The following is a 19,377-nucleotide window of genomic DNA, read 5'->3' as shown; positions in this document are numbered from 1 at the left end:
AGTTTACCTACGTCACTCATGAGCGACTCTACACCCTGATGTTGGAGGCAGCAAGGACCTTCAGAAACGTCGGTAAACTTCCATAATACAAGGCGCTACAACCCAGAATACGGCCATCTACGGTCTGTATTCATTGCAGAATTTTGTGGTTTTACTTACGGGAAGTCACCCTTATAGGCCGAGCGACCTCTACCATACATACGAGTGTACACCGCCGTGGAACCTTCACACCTGCAAAATATTAATCTCCCCACGCAGAAAATGTAGTATAATGTAACTTTCCACCCCTTCTCCGGTCGCATGTCCTATCTGGATGTCCGCAGCCACGTCTGGAAGCTGCAAGTGATGCAAACCAAGAATCTTCGCATTTCGACTAATGCGTCTTGGTATCAAGAAAGTTCACGAGGATTTGGGGACTTCGCTCTTCGCTGACCACATCAGACCACTTATACAGTTCCGTCTCCAAATTAACTGCTTGTGGGGACTCCTTAGTTTAGCACTCACTCACGTGTAAACAATGCCAACTGATGCGCAGCTGGCCAATCTAGGGTGTCCCTGAGAAGACGGCTATGTCAGAGCAGCAGAGTGGTCTAACTACTCGGTTACCCTAATTAAGGTTTTCCATGCTTTTCCTCAGTTGTAACGTAGATGTGAGGTGCAATTCAAAACGGGTAATGCCCGCCTACTCCAATCACGGAGGCCTTTATGTGAAGTGATTTTCCCCACACGTCGTGGAGTCCATCAGGACATCCCAGGGAGCCATCCAATCAACATTCTTTTCATAAAGGACAGGTTGTCTCGCGGGGTAATCTTCCATCAGCAGCAGTAGAAGAGGTCAGGGCCCTCAGCCACGACAAAACCCCCGTTATAATAACACCGCCGTTGTAGTTGTAAGGCGCTGTTTACCAATGCCAAAAATGAGTGGTGTAACCTGGCGAACGACAAGGTCTGGAGATCGCTTAGGAAGAACAAAGCAACACGAAAGTCACGCTAAATATATGTTAAAACACGAATCTTAGCACCTGAAATACACAATAAGAAATTAAGTAAGAAAAAACGTCCGTCTTACTGCAATCAGGGCTGTGGAGTCGGTACTAAAATCTCCGACTCCGGCTTCGATTCCGACCCCTTTATAAAAGCTCAATAAGTATTAATAAGGGTATATTTTATTTTATTTTATTTAGTGTTCTGTCTGACGACAGGTCCATATGAACAGGATCCTTCCATCCTTTTCTCGGACTGGGACCTGTTCATATACGTTCTTGGCAGATGATCCAGAAGTGGTTTGCCATTGCCTTCTTCTGTGTGTGAATGGAGTAATTGTTGGGATACCACGGAGAAACCGGGGAAGCCCCCGGAGGAAAACTCCGTGTTGCCTAGACCACGGCTTTGCCCAACACAAGTTATAAATTCGGGCACCGCCGGGAATCGAACCCCAGACTCCAGGATTACAAGGCCAGCGTTCTAACTTACTAAAATGGTAAATGGCACCATAAGAGATTTCATCACCACCACGTGAATCATCAGCCTACTTTTTAGACTTATAACCTATATTTAAATATTATTGCAGAAATCGGTTGATTTGTAGACAGATTGTATTCTTAATGCACCGGAGCCAAAGTTACAAAGATGACGGCATGAGAAGTGCCGAACCATGTAGCCGATGTTATTGGAATATCGTATTGTGTATTTCAGACACAATGTCCTGTCTTATGGACAGTAGAATACATAGTTAAGTTAAACGCTGTGTCACGAATGAATTTGGAGATAGCGGTGTATAATGTCATTAACATAGTTGCTGCGTGAAACTGTTATAAATGGAATGCGGAATTAATTTAAAATAAATTTATAAAACTTGCAACCATCCGTTCAGCACTGGAGTCCACGAATTTCCACGATGATGAGCACAGTTTAGAACTGAACTGGGTCAGATTTAAGGTTTTATCGGCGGTGAAGAGTTGAATGGTTTCCGAGGTATTTTGCCGTGTGGCGTCGCGACGCATAAGACCACAGTCCGGTTGAAAAGCGTGTTAAGGTTAGGTTAGGTTCGCATATGAAATACGACGCACCTTCTTACAGGCTTCGTTGCATGGCTAATATTTGTGTACAGATATGCGTTCTCTCAGCAACTACTGAGCCAGTGAGAGACAACAGAAGAAAATGAACCAAGTTAATATGTTAGCTTGCTTTATTTTTGAATCGTCCTGTAGTACAAGGCATTCCAAAACGTTATTTACTGAATGCAGCCCCATTTCTTCGCACTGCCTGTAAAGTCTAATGTTGAGATTTGAGTTTCTCACGGCTTCGAGTATGCTGATGCTTGTCTAAATAATATTTAAGAATTCATTCCGTACTGCAAAGAGAACGTAACACTTCACAGTCACACATAAAAAAATGATTAACAATTTGTGTGAAAATCGAGGGAAACTCAATAATACAAAATAAGGAGACGTTGTCTGTTGAGGCAGGTGGGACATATAGTTACCGTTTGACTTTAAAACAGCGTTTCTTAACCTATGGTACGCGTGCCACTGGTGGTACGCGTACTAAGTAAGAAAATCGAAAGTTAGTAATAACATAAATAACAGTTTTCCCTGAAAGAATTAGGTGAGTGGTACATTTAATGTGTTAAATTAGAATTAGTAGTACGCCAGCGAAAAAGGTTGAGAACCCCTGCTTTAAAGGTGAATTTTCATCGGAACTGACTGTTATTATGTGAGTGTTTGTAGTTGGGGGGGGGGGGGGAATTATGGAATTTCATAAAATGAACAGATATGGCTTTGGAAGGTCAATTAGCGGGGGCACTGTGAGCACATTAATGAGTATTTCAAATGTAATTTGTACCTTGTAATATGGCTTGCCAGAGTCTTCCCCAATCATAAAAAGTTGAATAAAGATGGTCATCCAATCATATTGTCCTCATACAAATTAAATTCGAGTAATTAGCACAACTTTTTCGTGTTGACCCGTCAGTCTGCTGAGGTCTGAGCAAGACTTATTCAATGCAATATTTTATTGCCCGTGTTCTAAAATGGATGAATTATTTTTCCTCGTGGTTACTTTTTATTTAATGTGTGTTTAGTTTCATTTGAACGTCTCCATTTTAAATGTCAGTTTTGTATATTTATTGAGTGACGAGGCCTCCTGAGTTACGTAGTAGTAGACCGGATGATATTATTGAAATGGTTCGTAAACCGGTCGTACAATATATGAGAGTGTGGGATGTATTAATCTGGCTGAAGTTGCAGTCTTGTGTAACACGCCAATGAACCTCAGGTTGCATTGGGGGGGGGGGGGGGGGGGGGGGGGTTAATTGAACACTTGAGTGACTATGAGCTTCTGAAAGTGTAATCTGCGTCATATAGTTCCTACTTTTTTACAGTTGTTAAAGAAATATTCACTCCATTTCTTGAATTTTGCTTGCTCGTGGGTTGTATGCGCAGTTTTGCGTTCGTCTTTTTGTTTGTATGTTAAAATATTCATTATTGACATCACGGAGGAAACGCGTGTGTTGTGATTGAACAGAACAAGTTGTGCATTTTTAAACGATCTCCCGAGAGAATTGTGGATATAAGGGTTCAGAAGAATATTTTTAAATATTGTAACTTGTCTATAGACTAACATATTTCCCGAAGGTAACATTTGTAATGTTTTATTCGCCACAGATCGGAAGAACGACTCATTATTAACCATAAATTTTGAGATGTCAGTTCTAATGATTATTTGAATTATATATTTTGAATTTATCACCACACAGAACATGGCGCACCGTGATTTTTTTTATCCCAACAAACGTATTAGCATGTAAAAGGGGTTTATCTCTAGTGTCATACTCCTCATAACAAATTTCACCAAAATCCATCAGTTACTACGTATATTAACGATGTCCTTAATTGAATCGAAGGAACGAATCTCTCCACTGTAAGAAGAGGCTTACAAATTACTTCAAGCAAGGAACCCTGAATTATCATTCGGTCCTCCCTTGGGATGGCAAGGCTTCCAATCAGAGAAGACCGAATCAAAACGATGCGTCTATCTCACGTGGAAGAAATGTCGCTACCAAGATTTGTGTCCGAGTATTATTCGTTGGCACTGTGCATTTGAGTCGATTTTCAGTCAAGAACTTCCAAATTCATTGTTTTGTTTCGACTTTACGAAGCGAAATTTTTAAGACTGTAACTGTCAGATGAAGCATCCGTTCGAATTCTGAGCCGTTATCAGCCGATATCATTCCGTGTGGCCTCGGACGTATCGTACCTAGTGTCATCTGGAACGTGCAGCATCCAGTGCAAAAGGGGTCCAGCCGTCTGGTAACTAAACAAACCGAACCGCTGAGTCACTGAATGATGATGACAGATACGGATTTCAGTGAGGCCCGCCTTGCCGAAGGTTGACTGTACTTCTTGTTTTCCTTCGTAACCTACAACCCAACCTGTCATTCCGGTAATCCAGTCAGTGCATAAAAGCGGCCGTCATCCAATGTCACGTTCAAGGTCACAGCGAAATCGTACGACGTTGCGACACGAACAGCGGAATCCAGGCGAGTGAAGGCAACTCAGAACTCGCAATGTAGCAAAGATAGTAACACTGTACTCTTGACTATGAGCCATTTGCTGACGCCTGTGTTCAGCTGCAAGAAAATATGCAATTATCTCTCACTTTTTCTCTGTATTTCCCTGATTTTGCGAGTTTACTCAACTCTGGGAGACGCCACGCAGAGTTCGTCAAACATTTAAGTGTTTTCTTGCCAGGTCAGTGGAGACTGGTCGTGGCAGAACGCCAGTGTTTGGGTAATTGCTTATGTTAATACCACGATCGGTGTCATTTAAGAAAAAAAAACCGTGACGTAAGGGGATTGGAATCTCGGACCGCGCGAGACGAGGCCGTAACACAAACCGGACCGTGCGACAAACAATCTCTTAAGGTACAATTTGGCTGCACGCGACAGAGACAAGCGACCGAGGCAGGCGACAGAGACGGAGACGGACACATCACAGCTTGTCGCCACACACTTTTGAGCTGACGACCGAGACATGCGGCAAAGTGTTTGTTTTCTTTGTTTTGTTGAGACATACGTGCACATATTCTGTGAAAAATGAGTACACAATTGCTTCTAAAAAGGTTAATCGAAGAAGATGATGTGTTGCTGTGTTATTTGTTGCGAAAGAAACAAAGAAAACCTATGAGTTCAATATTCAAAACCAGACGTGAAGAAGGTTCTTTCTGTCGGTGGTCAGTGGTCGTTTTTCTGTTACTAATTCTACCAATTGCTCATCTTGGTCACCAGTAAATTTAATTTCTGCCATTATTTTACTCAACAACACACGTGCTGCCTGAGCCCGTCGCGAGACACTACTGGTCCGAGAGCGGTCTCCTGTGCTTTGTCTCGCGCTCGTAATTGTACTTCATACGATTGTACAGAGAGCAGACAGGAAGCGACCAGTCTCGGTCTCGTAACTCTGTCGCCTACCTCGGTCGCTTGTCTCTGTCGCGTGCAGCCAAATTGTACCTTTAGTGTTACGAAAACCCCAAGTGGGAACCTGGCGTCTGGTAAGGTCCCGGACCCATTTCACTTTCATTTTTATATTGAACACCGAGTACGAGTCAAGGGTCAGGGATCTGCCAACAGCGTGTTCTGCACAAACACACAAACGCGTTGACACACATTTATGCTGCATACGGGATTCGAACTCGCAGATTAGTGCCGTGCGATCACTACGATCACTACGATTGTCTGCAAAAGACGTAGTCACGTGGGCCTAAACAATTCCTTCAGAGCAAAAACACAGAATGAATCGGTTCATTGTAACTGGTTTTACGTGTATTGATTAATTCAGTTTCTAACCAGACAAGATTTTGTAGTAACTTTTCAGGGTCTCACGTTGGCGAGTCTTGTAGGATGTAGCGCCGTGTTGTCTGGTCAGGAAGTCGAAAGGATGGAGGCATTGAGCATCTCTTATATACGTCGATAAACTTACCCTAGACTACATGACCTGACTTCCAAGCAGATAGTCATTCTTCTTCTTATTGAATGGAATCCTGCGATCGCCATTTACGTTTCCGATTAAATCATAAACTTCCTCTTACCTTTCTCACACTAAATAACAGTCAACGTCACCGGAAATTCCTGAAAATAACGGTTCTACAATTAACATTCCATGGAAGGCTATGTCTCACTTCGTGGGAAGGGGCCCCAGTTTGCTGTGTAGGAATTTTGAACTCCTGAGGATTGTATTTTCCTTGTGCCAAAATTTTCTGTACTAACCCCGTAATCATTACTGACTGCTTCAAGTAGCTACTAATTCTTAAATGAGGCTTAAAAAATGTTGTTCCTACTTTTCAATTAAAATCTCCTAACGGAATTTTTGTATGGGATCTGGGAAACTGGGCGAATACAGATAACATTATTTCCAAATTTATGGTGTCCTTTATGTATTTCATTATGCTGTTGGGTTATGAACACACTTAGCAATGTCATCCATTTGTGTTACATGACATTCTATCATTTTACAAATTATTCACTGTTAACTTACTGATCTGATTCTCGTATGTCGGAAAGCCTTGTCATTTATTGCGAGAAAGCAAACATAAAATAACTAGTAAAGTCTTGCTTCAGCTCAGCCTAACCTTCCACAGTCCCGTTGCACTCAGATTGTAATCACGTAACCCGTTCTGTGCATATTCTGATGTTTCGGATTGCCCCTTTTTACTGTAAAAGAATCCGTTTATTTGTAAGGCTTTGCAGTTCAGCTCGAACATGCTGGTGTTGCTTGCGATGAGGGGCTGTGAGCCCCACATCCAGCTTCTGAGCGCGCGCTCTCTGGCGGCGACTTTGTACAGTCCGTCAGGAATCTCCCTGCTCCGTGTGCCACGAAATGGCTACGTATAAGAAACACGTAAGTAAAATATGAAGATTTGTGGAAATTCTGATTGGACTGCCCATCTATCTTTACATGACACCGTTAGTCATAACCTGTCTTCCGAGAACGCAGTGACGTTACCTTATCACGTGGTCTTTGCACAATGTGAAATGAATATATGTAGACCTAGTCATGTTTGGTCACATCATTTGGGAACCGTTGGACGGATTTGGTTGAAATTTGGTATGGACGTTATGCCACTGGGGGCTATCCTGAAACCGTACTTTTTTAATTCTTGCAGTCGGCAATACCAGCATGGCGGACTAGCAAACTTGTGAGGTGGGGTCGATACTAGCGCCACTTGCTATAGGGCCATGCTTTTCGGAAACTACAAAACTTCAGTACAGTAATTCTTTGTTTGATGTAAAAATAATAACATGAGAGACAAAATAAAGTGTTGACTAGACCGGGATTAGATTCTGTGATTTCATACGCCATGCGTTCTCGTTCAGTATGTTGCCACAAGAAAACAAAACACGCTCAGTTACCGAATGCTGATGGGTTTTGAGCTGGCGAAGGCCGAATTTACAATTTCGCTTATAAATGAGATGTTCCATGATGAAGTAGGCGTCTCTGTAAGCGTCTGTGATGCAAACTCGCGGTCTGTATCTTTCATTTCTTCGTTTTGAAGGGTAATATTTCCTGGACTGTACGACTGATACCGTCTTCCCAGATCGGGGCAACAGCTTGAGCAAGTTATCTGTCACACACGGTCTTACTGCCGGATGTAGCGTCCGCTCAGCGCGACGTTGGTGTTTTTGAAATTTCGTTACGTTGTTAACAAGGAAGTTGCGAGTGGCATCTCAACATCCTTCCTCTTACCGCTGAAACGGCATGAGTGAAAAGATGATTATGTATTGTAAGAACAGCCTCTGAACTAGGATGGATGTTTTCATAGCACCGGCCAACACTTTGTAAAACGAAAAATGGACAGTCCTGTGTCTTATTTCCGAGGTTCACTGATAGTGTAGTCCAGACACTGGAAGACATTAGAACCGGTCAATAAAATCATTGTTCGCGTCCACCAGCCAGCCACCCGGGCGTTGTTAGCCATTTAGTTGAGGCTTACGTTCGTAGCTAGTTCCTGGCTGGAGCTGGTTAACGATGTATTTTCTTTGATGGGCTCTGCTGTGTGAAGTAACCACTGAACCACGAAATTAAGACAAAGGTCTTTGCGGTTTTTTGGTTTTCAAACTGTTATCCTGGCTAGGGTTTGTAACGAGTTCCGTAGTGGCTTCTTGCAGTGTTGGTTTCGTAATAGCTTTGCTCTTTGGAGTGTCTTTTACCTTAAAGGTACAATTTGGCTGCACGCGACAGAGACAAGCGACCGAGGCAGGCGACAGAGTTACGAGACCGAGACTGGTCGCTTCCTGTCTGCTCTCTGTACAATCGTATGAAGTACAATTACGATCGCGAGACAAAGACGGGCGACAGAGACAAAGCACAGGAGACCGCTCTCGGACCAGTAGTGTCTCGCGACGGGCTCAGGCAGCACGTGTGTTGTTGAGTAAAATAATGGCAGAAATTAAATTTACTGGTGACCAAGATGAGCAATTGGTAGAATTAGTAGCAGAAAACCGACCACTGACCACCGACAGAAAGAACCTTCTTCACGTCTGGTTTTGAATATTGAACTCCTAGGTTTTCTTTGTTTCTTTCGCAACAAATAACACAGCAACACATCATCTTCTTCGATTAACCTTTTTAGAAGCATTTTTGTACTCATTTTTCACAGAATATGTGCACGTATGTCTCAACAAAACAAAGAAAACAAACACTTTGCCGCATGTCTCGGTCGTCACCTCAAAAGTGTGTGGCGACAAGATGCGATGTGTCCGTCTCCCGTCTCTGTCGCCTGCCTCGGTCGCTTGTCTCTGTTGCGTGCAGCCAAATTGTACCTTAAGATGGAAGCGCTAGCTTCATTCAGAAACGTCTGAGACCTTCCACATGACTGCACGGTGTCGCAACCGAGAAGAAACAGAATTTGAACTCTTATCGCCGCTAGAACTTTGTCTCCGTATGCGAGGAACGTGTCGTTTTATGTTGGGGCAGCGTGCCTTCTGCCGAGATTGTAAAAGCGGAAGCAGAGAGATAACTCTGCCCTCGTAGATATTACCGGATTTAACTGTGGCGTTAGAACTCTGTCTTTAGTCATGAAAAGAGTGCAGGAGGCAAACCATATTCTAGTTGCAGATACGCGACGTGACTTAAAGAGATTACTGCTCAGAGTACTCGAATTGGCTGCAGTCACGTGACGTTCATTCTTCCTGTTTTATATCTCGTGATGTCTTCTCTGTAGTCTGCTTAGACCTTAAGTCGAAATGTGTGTGTGGGGGGGGGGGGGAATTCGTCCCACGTCAAACAGGGTTAGTGAAGCCGATAAAATGCCATCCCACGTAAGGTGGGGATGATGTCGATAAAAGTAGTTCTTGTAAACATAATTTTGAGTTGGGATTTACACCTACGAAAGCAGCATTTTATTTTCTGTGTGTTAATAAATCTTGTTCTCTTTAACCACTAACTATAACACTGAAACATTTTGACGGGATTGGGCTTTATAAGAATCCAGGTGTATATGTAAATTAATTTTCTTTTCACGAAGAACATGAATAGGTCAACAGTGAGATTTGTAGACAGCGCAACCGCGAAACGAACTTTTAGTTGAGTCTACCATATTTTACGATAGGAGCGTCCTCTTCTGGCCGAATCCGCGTTTGTAGATGAAGAAATGCAAAGGATTTGTCGATATCAAAGTATTGTCACAGACTTTGTTCAGAATCCTCATTAAAGAAGACTTTCTCCTTTAAACAGTGATACTCAGGCTTCATATGGAACCGGTTCTAAATTCTGTTGATCGTCCAACCAGTAACAAGCTCGTACTTTGTCCTCGCTATCACTGCCGTGAATAGGGGACTGTTAGAAAGGCAGAGTTGCAGAATCAATAATTTAGCACTGAGCGAAGTCGTGGCTAGGTTTCCACTTTCCGACAGACACAACCAGTGAGGGGTGGATGGTCCGTATCACTCCCAGCCCCAACGTCGCTGTCATGTGGGCGGATTCAGAGCCTGCTCGGAAAAAAAATGGTTTTGAACAGAAACTACAGCACCCACACTTTTATGAATGCGAGCTTTTTTGTCTGTCGTATGACGGGGCGTTCTTGTCCGCTGGTCAAATAATGACGGGCTTATAAATCAAACCAAAAACACAACAAAAGATTCATGGGAGGCAGACTGGAAATAACAAAGCAAGAATGTCGATGATAAAAGCTTTTTTTTTAATCGGTAGTTGGGAATCCTTCTCAGGTTATTATGCGCTCTTTGCACGACGTGCATAGTGAGAACGCAGCAGAGATTTGAATGATGCAGAAATTAAGTAACGGTATCGCATTAAATATCTCAAACAAGTTTCCAGCTTTGGAAAACGATGGGTGGAAACGTGGATATCAGTAGGGGTTCGGAAAATGTCCGACGCGATATCGACATTTCAGTCGAAGCTTCAGAAACCGCGGTTTTAAACGGAATATGAAACAATTATTTGATACGAGGAGGCACGCGAAATTTCAGTGGCTGCAAATCCAAACCAGATGAAAGGAGATAATATGGACAATGTAAGACTTGGTGCTAGATGGACCACATAAAGGAAATATCTGAAAGATAAAATTAATGAGCTGCGCAGACGCAAGGGAATTTACAAAGGGTTTCGTTCCGTGTGGAAAAATTATCTTTGCCACCTGTTAAATATGCACCGGGTTAGTGATTTAATGCGGATTAAAATACGTCCAGCTAGATCATTAGAACGAAATCCTTAAAGCTATAAGTCACCTGGTACTGATCAAATTTTGAAAGAACTAGTCCAGCACGTTACGTTATGAGATACAAGAACTGATGAACTGTATTTGGAACAAGAACACATTTCCAGACCGGTGGAAAAATCTGCTATTGTACCTGTTTAAAAAGAAGCGTGAAGAAACTATCAGTTATCTAGAATTATCACTGTTATCAACTGCATCCAACATTCTTCTGTCAAGGTAAACGCTATAAGTAAACGAGATTATTGTGGATGACCAGCGTGGATTTGGACGTAATAGATCAAGTACGGATCAGATACTGGAGAAAAAATGGAACTGGACATCACCTATTTATAGACTTCCAGTTGGAGTGACATTGCCACTGAATTCCGAATAGCAGTAAAACTAGTTTTAAGTGTCCCTGAATGAAACATATTAAAGTCACTTTAAGTACCTTTTGTCTGATCCATATCCTGTTCAGAATCGCCTGGAATAGGGAGATGCTTTATCGCCACTGCTTTTAAACTTTGTTGAAGAATATGCCACCAGGATGGTCCAAGGATACAAACAGAGAGAAAAAGATGGCGGGGTGCTGCTTGTCTTTGCTGATGTTAGTTTATTGGGTGACAACATAAATGTCGTAAAGAATTAGCGGAAGTGTCTTATAAGCTTGTGACGAAGTTGGTGTAGGAGTAAAGACAGGAAAAACGAAGGTCATTCATTTGCCGTTGTGCCTGGTATGTAGTGTACAGCGATGGGCTGTCGACAATGCACATAAAAACACGTAAACTTTATCCAGGATTTATCCAACCGGAAATTATTATCTGAGTATGACGTTGGGAATTAAGAAAGTAAGGGAAATGTTGGAATATTTTCGTTGCATGATAGGCAACACTGCTGAGGCCCGGTCGATCATGCTGTAGCTGAAGGTCAGGGGGTGACGTGCTGCGAGTGTGGTTCAGTAGTGAAGGCGGCGGCGGGTTATCCAATTACGGACAGAACTGTTTGCCACAGTGAAGTGCGGACGAGTGGACCGAAGTGTTTAGAACCAGCTGAACCAGTGCTGTTGATGCAGACGGGTAAAGACGGCCATCCACATCCACATCCACAGGCGAACAAAACATGGAGCGTGCTCAATTAATAATTATTTTATGGTGTGGGGAAATTTCTGCAAGACTGGGCATTTATGTTGGTCGTCCTCGGCGCAAGCCCGCGGAGAGCCACACTCGCTCGGCGGCGCAAGTGGACAGCAGCTTAGCCGCACTCGCAGCATGCCAGTCTGACTTTGAGTTAGAGTACAATGGGGCCTCAGCAGTGTTACCAATCGCACAACGAAAATATTCCAGTGTTTCGCAAATGTTTTGAATTCCCTTCGCAACACTTGGAAAAGTTTTTGTTTTTTGTTTCATTGAATTTGGAAATCGCTTCGCAAACTGTGTTTTGTGCTGATTGTGGATAGCCCACCGCTGCATTATGGGTATTATGGCGAATGATTGAGATTATAGAAATTGCCACAAACTTCAGTATATTTGGGGAGATTCCATTCATTCATCCCATAATTCATTTGTCAACTCTTAGACTGAGCGGACTCTGGGATCTGTATTGAAAAAACCTTCAATTCCGGGCTGTCACAGGATGAAATAGGTTTCGTCAACGGAGGGAACCTACAGTTAAATGTGGGATTCGAACCAGGGTGAGGACCTGGTAATCCTCACGTGACTTACATTATGTTTTGGCCTGATATTTCAGGTTCTCATGGCGTAGAGTATGAAGATGTCTTTCTTCTGGGTTGTTTAATCCTGTAGTCTAGTAGAAATTGACTAACCGTTTCGAGGTGCTTCCTCTTTCCATCATCAGGGAGAAACAGCCCAGAGGATAGTCATCTTTGTCAGAGGAAGTGTTCGTGATATATGTTAACCAGTTCTGATATTGTTTAGAGATAAGCCAACTCAAGTGGATTCTCATTCCCGACATCTGGCAAGTTAAAACATAACAAGTCCCATGAGCAGCACCCTTTTCACAACATATTCTCATGTGCGCTACGCTCCCACCTTATTATTTTATCTTTTTGTGGTAATGATGGGCCGCCCTGATGATGGAGGCAGCTAGTACTTGCGAAACGTTGGTAAACTTCTAGCAGACTACACGGTGCTACAACCCAGAAGACAGCCATCGTCGTACTCACCGCCATGAAAACCTCAGTTCTTGTTTTGTGATTTGTTTAACGACGCTGTCGGTAGTTCAGCATATATAGGGTCAAATGATAGGATCATAAATGAGTGTGGTTGGATTAATACACATGGAGGGAAGCGGTTGTGGCCTATTATAAGGCATTGTCTTGGCATGTGCCTTTAGAGACTGAGAAAAACCACGAAAACCTCAGTTAGGATAGCTGGTCACTGGGCCTGTTTTTAACCCTGGGCATCCCTTGTACAAATCCTGTCGGCCTCAACGTTCGGCGGTCAGATATACAGTTACCATGAAGGTTCAGTACGTTGTTATCGGCCCGCGAGCCACGAAAAGTGTGAGTGTGACCGCAAGACTCGAAGGGTTTCGAAGCCCTGAAAAAGTGGAAATAGCAGATACTAAAGTATTAGATTTTTATCATGAGAAATGGCTATTTACCTGAATAACCCCCAAACTTTTACAATGTAATCTATAATTTAACATCAAACGTTTTAGTCAAAAAACGCTTAAAATTAACAGGAAGCAAGAATGAATAGATTTGACTTAAACATAGCTTACGATATTCGTGTCGTCTTCTGATATTTTAATACCCGGAGTCCAGTTGAGTTACATGGTTTGTACAAAATATGCAGGGGTTTTAACACACCATTTAATAATATTAAATATTATGTTATAGTATAAGATAGAACGCTGGCCTTGTAATCCTGGGGTCTCGAGTTCGATTCCCGGCGGTGCCGGAATTTATAACTTGTGTTGGGCAAGGCCGTGGTCTAGGCAACACGGAGTTTCCCTCCGGGGGCTTCCCCGGTTTCTCCGTGGCATCCCATTCACACACAGAAGAAGGCAATGGCAAACCACTTCTGGATCATCTGCCAAGAACGTATATGAACAGGTCCCAGTCCGAGAAAAGGATCGAAGGATCCTGTTCATATGGACCTGTCCTCAGACAGAACACTAAATAATAATAATAATAGTATAAGATATGTAAATGTTAGCATTCTAAAGTAGAGCACTTGGACACCATTCTGTTGAAACAGATTGTGAGTCCAAGTTACGGGTTTCATCTTTGAAGGAAATCTTTCACTTATAAGCTAATTCGAATTTTATGTTAGGTTTGAACCATTCATCAGAAAACAAATTTCGTGCATGCCAACGGGAATTGGAATTATTAAAAAAGGAATTGTACTTGACAGATGTCAATGAATGACTTTCGTTGCCTTTCCCAACATCCTACAACTTTCGATGAAAGTATTTACGTGAAAGAGTGTAACAGAGGTTTCATTTACAAACTACGATTTAACTCATTAACACCGTTGCAATTCCACGCGGACCTGCCATACCTCACAGCTGAATGGCGAACCGGCATGTAACTACGTCACTCGGTTGTGATCAGCTGGCTGGGGGCTCGGGAGTGGAGTAGACATTTCGAGTAAGTCGGCTGGTGACGATGTACAGGTCATCACATGCAACATGCAACTTGCTACATACATAAACTGCAATTAGTTGTAGTGGTTGTAATTATTATTATTTTTGAATAATTAAATTATTTCCTTATTATTTACGTTAGTAGATCGTTCTCAGACGGAAAATCTGATAAGTAAAATTATATTTGATGAATAAGCTGACGGTAGCAATTATTGAAACGTGCAACAGGTGTAATGAACTAAAGCACATTTGTTATTATTAAGCGTGAGCAGTGCATTAAGACATAGTATCCCATCTACTAGTGTGTCATTGTTGCAAGTGACATGCGTTTTTTACTAAAACTTAACTATATGGCTTACGGACACCAAAGGTTCATCACCGAATTAACCAAAGCCCTCCACCGGACCCTGTCCTGGGCCAACAAAATCCAGTCTCCTTCAACTCCTGTCTCCCACACATTATCCTTCCATCTACATCTAGGTCTTCCCAGCGATCTCTTCCCCTCAGGCTTCCCAACCAGGGCCCGGTGCACACCTCTTGTCCCATCTCATTCTTCTCGACTTAATCACCCTGACAATACTGGGGGAGGAGTACAGAATTTTAACATGTTTATCAAAAACAACTTCGACTTTCAGAATTCTTTCTGAATACGAAAACGTTTTTGTAGGTATACAGTGCAGTATTTTGCTTTTGTTAAACACTCTAACGAAAGAACTGGGGTGTTGTTGTTGGCGATCTAACGAAGGGTTGAGGGAACTTGGAACTTCGTGGACGTATGGCCCGATTTGAGCTTGTAATCTTCAGTTTTCTGGACGTACATGACGACAAACAGTCTGACGGGCCACTTCGTTGAAAGAACTGCAGTATCTTTCGTGCTCTCGAGCGGCATGAAGACCGGCCTTAACATCGGGATCGGTTGTTTGAAGTGCGTACGCTGGCTTTGTAACAAATCAGCTTTTTGTATTGGTGAGTTCTTTTGCCCTGTGACTGCAGAAACTGTGATGTGGTTGGTGGCAAAGAGAAGAAAATTCAGAATGAAAATATTGACGAATTTGTGTCTCTTTTGTTCTGTTTGCTAAGTCTACATGCTGGTTTCCTTTAGTATATGCCAGGTTTTACCAGAAAGAATGTATCGTATTTCTTCGATTGTAATATGCACACCGTTTTCAGAAAATGTAAAATGAGGAAAAAGTGCATCTTAAAATCGAAGAAAGTTCACTGAGATAGATTCTGTCCATGTCACAGAGCACAGCTGATGGTCGACGGCTTTCCACCGCGGAGGCAGCTAATGTCAAATGTTTTCAGAGCGGATAATAGTTGCGTAAAGCAGATAAGCAGGCTCTGTGGGTTTTTCTTGCTTAATCTTTTCTCTCTCTTCACCGCGTCCCGCGGGGCTAAAGACCTCGGACCCAAACTGTACCTGATAAGACGTTCTGAAAATAGTTTCTATGCCGTTTAAACCATTGGTGCCAACAAAATAGGCTTGTTGGTTCGTGTCTGTGCAGAAGAATTGAAAGCGTTGGTAATTGTTGTTTCAATTCTTACAGAAAAGAAAAACTCCATCTCATATTGAGTCAGCAGTAGCTGACAGTAGACAAGGGGCTGTCCTCTAGTTGGTTGCTGAACAGGAGATAATCATTCATCATCTGTTGCAAAATTTTACATAGGGTTATGGCCTTGCGCGAACGCTTTCGAACTTCGTAAGGGTTCGCGCAGAGGTCAGTGGCGGATTTTTGTAAGAACGGCAATGAAAGTTATAAGACTTTAATTTTGCTGCTGTTTCATATGAATGTGGATCTAGGTCCCTCACATTAAGGGAATAACACTTTGAGGGTATTTTAGAACAGGGTGCTGAGGATAATGTTTGGATCAAAGAGGGATGAAGGGGCAGGAGGCTGGAGGAAATGCTCTTCGGGCCCTTTAAAAGTGGGCGGGGCACGAGTCTTCTGATTCCTGAAAATTCGCCGGATTTCTTGGCTGAAGGGGGCCCTTGTTCCGTGCAATTGCGGACAAGTTTATTGTATTAATAAAAGTACGATTTATGTGCGGGATTAATCAAGTGATGATGATCAGTTAACTTGAAAGATGTCGCTGCTGATTGACGTTTTTAACAGTTCCTCCAGTAAAATGTCAGGATAGGCCGCGATAGTTTCCTTACACATAATTTTTAACCTACCCATTTGTAATTATCCTTTCACCTATCTGACTCATGTGTATGATACAGCATCTTTAAATAAGTCGAGAAACTAACACAGCCCTTCGCTCAGTTCTGCTGATACTTCATTTGAAAAAATAAACTAAACTCAGAGTAAGTGGCAGACAGTAAAGGCGGCCATACACGCTCGATTGTTGACACACTCGGTTACTGACATACGCGCTCGGTTGTTGACACACGCTCGGTTGTTGACATACACGCTCGGTTGTTGACACACACGCTCGGTTGTTGACATATACACGCTCGGTTGTTGACACACACGCTCTGTTGTTGACATACACGCTCGGTTGTTGACATACACGCTCGGTTGTTGACACACACGCTCGGTTGTTGACATACACGCTCGGTTGTTGACATACACGCTCGGTTGTTGACACACACGCTCGGTTGTTGACACACACGCTCTGTTGTTGACATACACGCTCGGTTGTTGACACATACACGCTCTGTTGTTGACACACACGCTCTGTTGTTGACATACACGCTCGGTTGTTGACATACACGCTCGGTTGTTGACACATACACGCTCGGTTGTTGACACACACGCTCGGTTGTTGACACATACACGCTCTGTTGTTGACACACACGCTCTGTTGTTGACACACACGCTCGGTTGTTGACATACACGCTCGGTTGTTGACACACACGCTCTTTTGTTGACACACACGCTCTGTTGTTGACATACACACTCGGTTGTTGACACACACGTTCTGTTGTTGACATACACGCTCGGTTGTTGACATACACGCTCGGTTGTTGACACACACGCTGTGTTGTTGACATACACGCTCGGTTGTTGACATACACGCTCGGTTGTTGACACATACACGCTCGGTTGTTGACACACACGCTCTGTTGTTGACACACGCTCGGTTGTTGACACACACGCTCTGTTGTTGACATACACGCTCGGTTGTTGACACATACACGCTCGGTTGTTGACACACACGCTCTGTTGTTGACATACACGCTCGGTTGTTGACATACACGCTCTGTTGTTGACACACACGCTCTGTTGTTGACACACACGCTCTGTTGTTGACATACACGCTCGGTTGTTGACATACACGCTCGGTTGTTGACACACGCTCTGTTGTTGACATACACACTCGGTTGTTGACATACGCGCTCGGTTGTAAAGGCAGGTCGGAAGCAATTTCAGGTGCAGTATAAAATATTCAATTATCTGCATTCTCTCTGCAGTTAAACTTCAACATAAAGGTAATTTTGTGTGCGGGAGTTATTTTTATCGAAATTACTTCTTTTGATTAAGTAATTTATTACGCTGATACACGATCTGGGTAAAATCCTCGAAGAACCCCCCTTCATGCTAAGAAGCAGAACTGCACGGTCGCAATTCCGCATTTAAATATTAAACCCGCGCCAGATTTCGTTCAGTCCCACAAACTACAATCTATAAATAAGTGTTTTTTGAATTATAATAACGTGCAACACCTTCATTCTCAAGAATAATAAAATTCTAATACCTCTTACGTCAAGGATCATCCTCAGAAAATTGTAAATGTAAATTTTTCTTTAAATTAATTCTTAAAATTGCAACTACTGCGTGGATATGTATTAAATTTTCTCAGTTTGCTGCTGTATAATGCGTTTCAGAATTTTAAAAAGTCTGTGGTGCAACTAACCTGACGCAGAAGGTGAGGCCCGAATGTTATTTATATTCATGCAGAATGAATACGTAAAAGTCTGACGAATATTTTTGAAACTAACTATTGTAATGACACTCTAAAAAAATTAATAAATGTTCTTAAGCGTAGGGATAATAAATTGTCCCTTGATGTTCATGACGAGTATCGAATGATCGGGTGTGTGATAACATTTTGGGCAAGAAGGTTTTTTAAGAAATGTTATGACTTGTCGAATTTCGCCGCAGGAACACTGTGGACACTGCCAATTAATATAATGAAAGTGTGGACGAGATTCAGCTGGCTCAAGTTAGGTACCAATGAACAGTGCAATGAACCTTCGGATTCTGTTAAAAGTGGGAAAATTGTGGGCTAGCTGAGTGACTATTAACTCCTCAAGAAGGCTCCATGGAGTTTTAGTTTTAAATAGTTTCAGAATTTTTCATGCATTGTGGCATGCCATAATGTTTGTGTGGACCAGGACTGAATATGCTTATGAATACAACACAGATTAGAAAAAAAACGATACCTGTAAGAGTGTGTATTTATTTTATGGTATTCTGTACTTTTAAATGCAAAGTCGACCGCTCTGCTGCTGCTGCGCTCGTGCCCACGTCCTCCCCTCTTGTTTCTCTGTGCCGTTGATCGCAGCGCAGTCTGGCGGCGTGTGCCACGAACCCACTGTCATAGTCAAGATGGTGGCCAGTCCGGTGGCCAGTGGTGTTTCCTTCGTAGACTTTTCTGCTTAATTCAACAAAATAGTAATATTATCTTTATTTAGTCTTTTAACATAGTGCAACTTACACGGTGGCCTTTTCGCAAGCGATGAGTGTATAGTGAAGCAGGGATGGTGAATTGTTGAAGTGGCAATTGCTGTATTTAGTAGCTCTAGCTCTGGGCGAGGCACACCCCTAATACTACTTGTCAACGAAACAGAGAAGTGTAACCTTGAAAACATGGCAGTGCGGATGGAAAACGCGGCTGCAGCTCCTCGAAAAGTAAACTACAAAATGATGGTAAAGTTTATTCTTTATTTGCATATTACATTCACGGTTAGGTTTTGTGTGTCTCGATTGTTTTTTGTGACTAACTGTTGCGCTTGCGGACACTCTCCCAAGGTTGACATTTGCCCCCGCAACCGTTCACGACCCCACCCAGTTTTTGCAAATGCTTTTACTCGCGATAATGTAATTTCTG

General features: G+C 42.7%; 1 protein-coding gene across 11 annotated transcripts in view; it reads left to right on the top strand.

Annotated features, from left to right (window-relative positions):
- shep (RNA binding motif single stranded interacting protein alan shepard) overlaps nt 1–19,377 on the top strand; it is a 148,486-nt gene that overhangs the window by 29,959 nt on the left and 99,150 nt on the right. The window contains exon 1 of one of the 11 annotated variants that reach the window (XM_022071760.2): nt 18,848–19,196. The exons of 9 other annotated variants lie outside the window; for them this stretch is intronic. In XM_022071760.2, coding sequence (XP_021927452.1) covers nt 19,137–19,196 — 60 coding nt within the window. In that variant the 5' untranslated portion in view covers nt 18,848–19,136. Of the gene's footprint in view, nt 1–18,847; nt 19,197–19,377 lie in introns of those variants that run through there. One more of the 11 variants, XM_022071755.2, reaches the window with a different exon arrangement.

The sequence above is a fragment of the Zootermopsis nevadensis genome, unplaced genomic scaffold, assembly GCF_977971745.1.
Source record: "Zootermopsis nevadensis isolate Lab colony 2312 unplaced genomic scaffold, Znev_1.0 Znev_ptg000007l, whole genome shotgun sequence".
Taxonomy (NCBI): Eukaryota; Metazoa; Arthropoda; class Insecta; order Blattodea; family Termopsidae; genus Zootermopsis; species Zootermopsis nevadensis.
The sequence above is the reverse complement of the archived record's forward strand: the minus strand, read 5'-3'. Positions and strand labels throughout refer to the sequence as shown.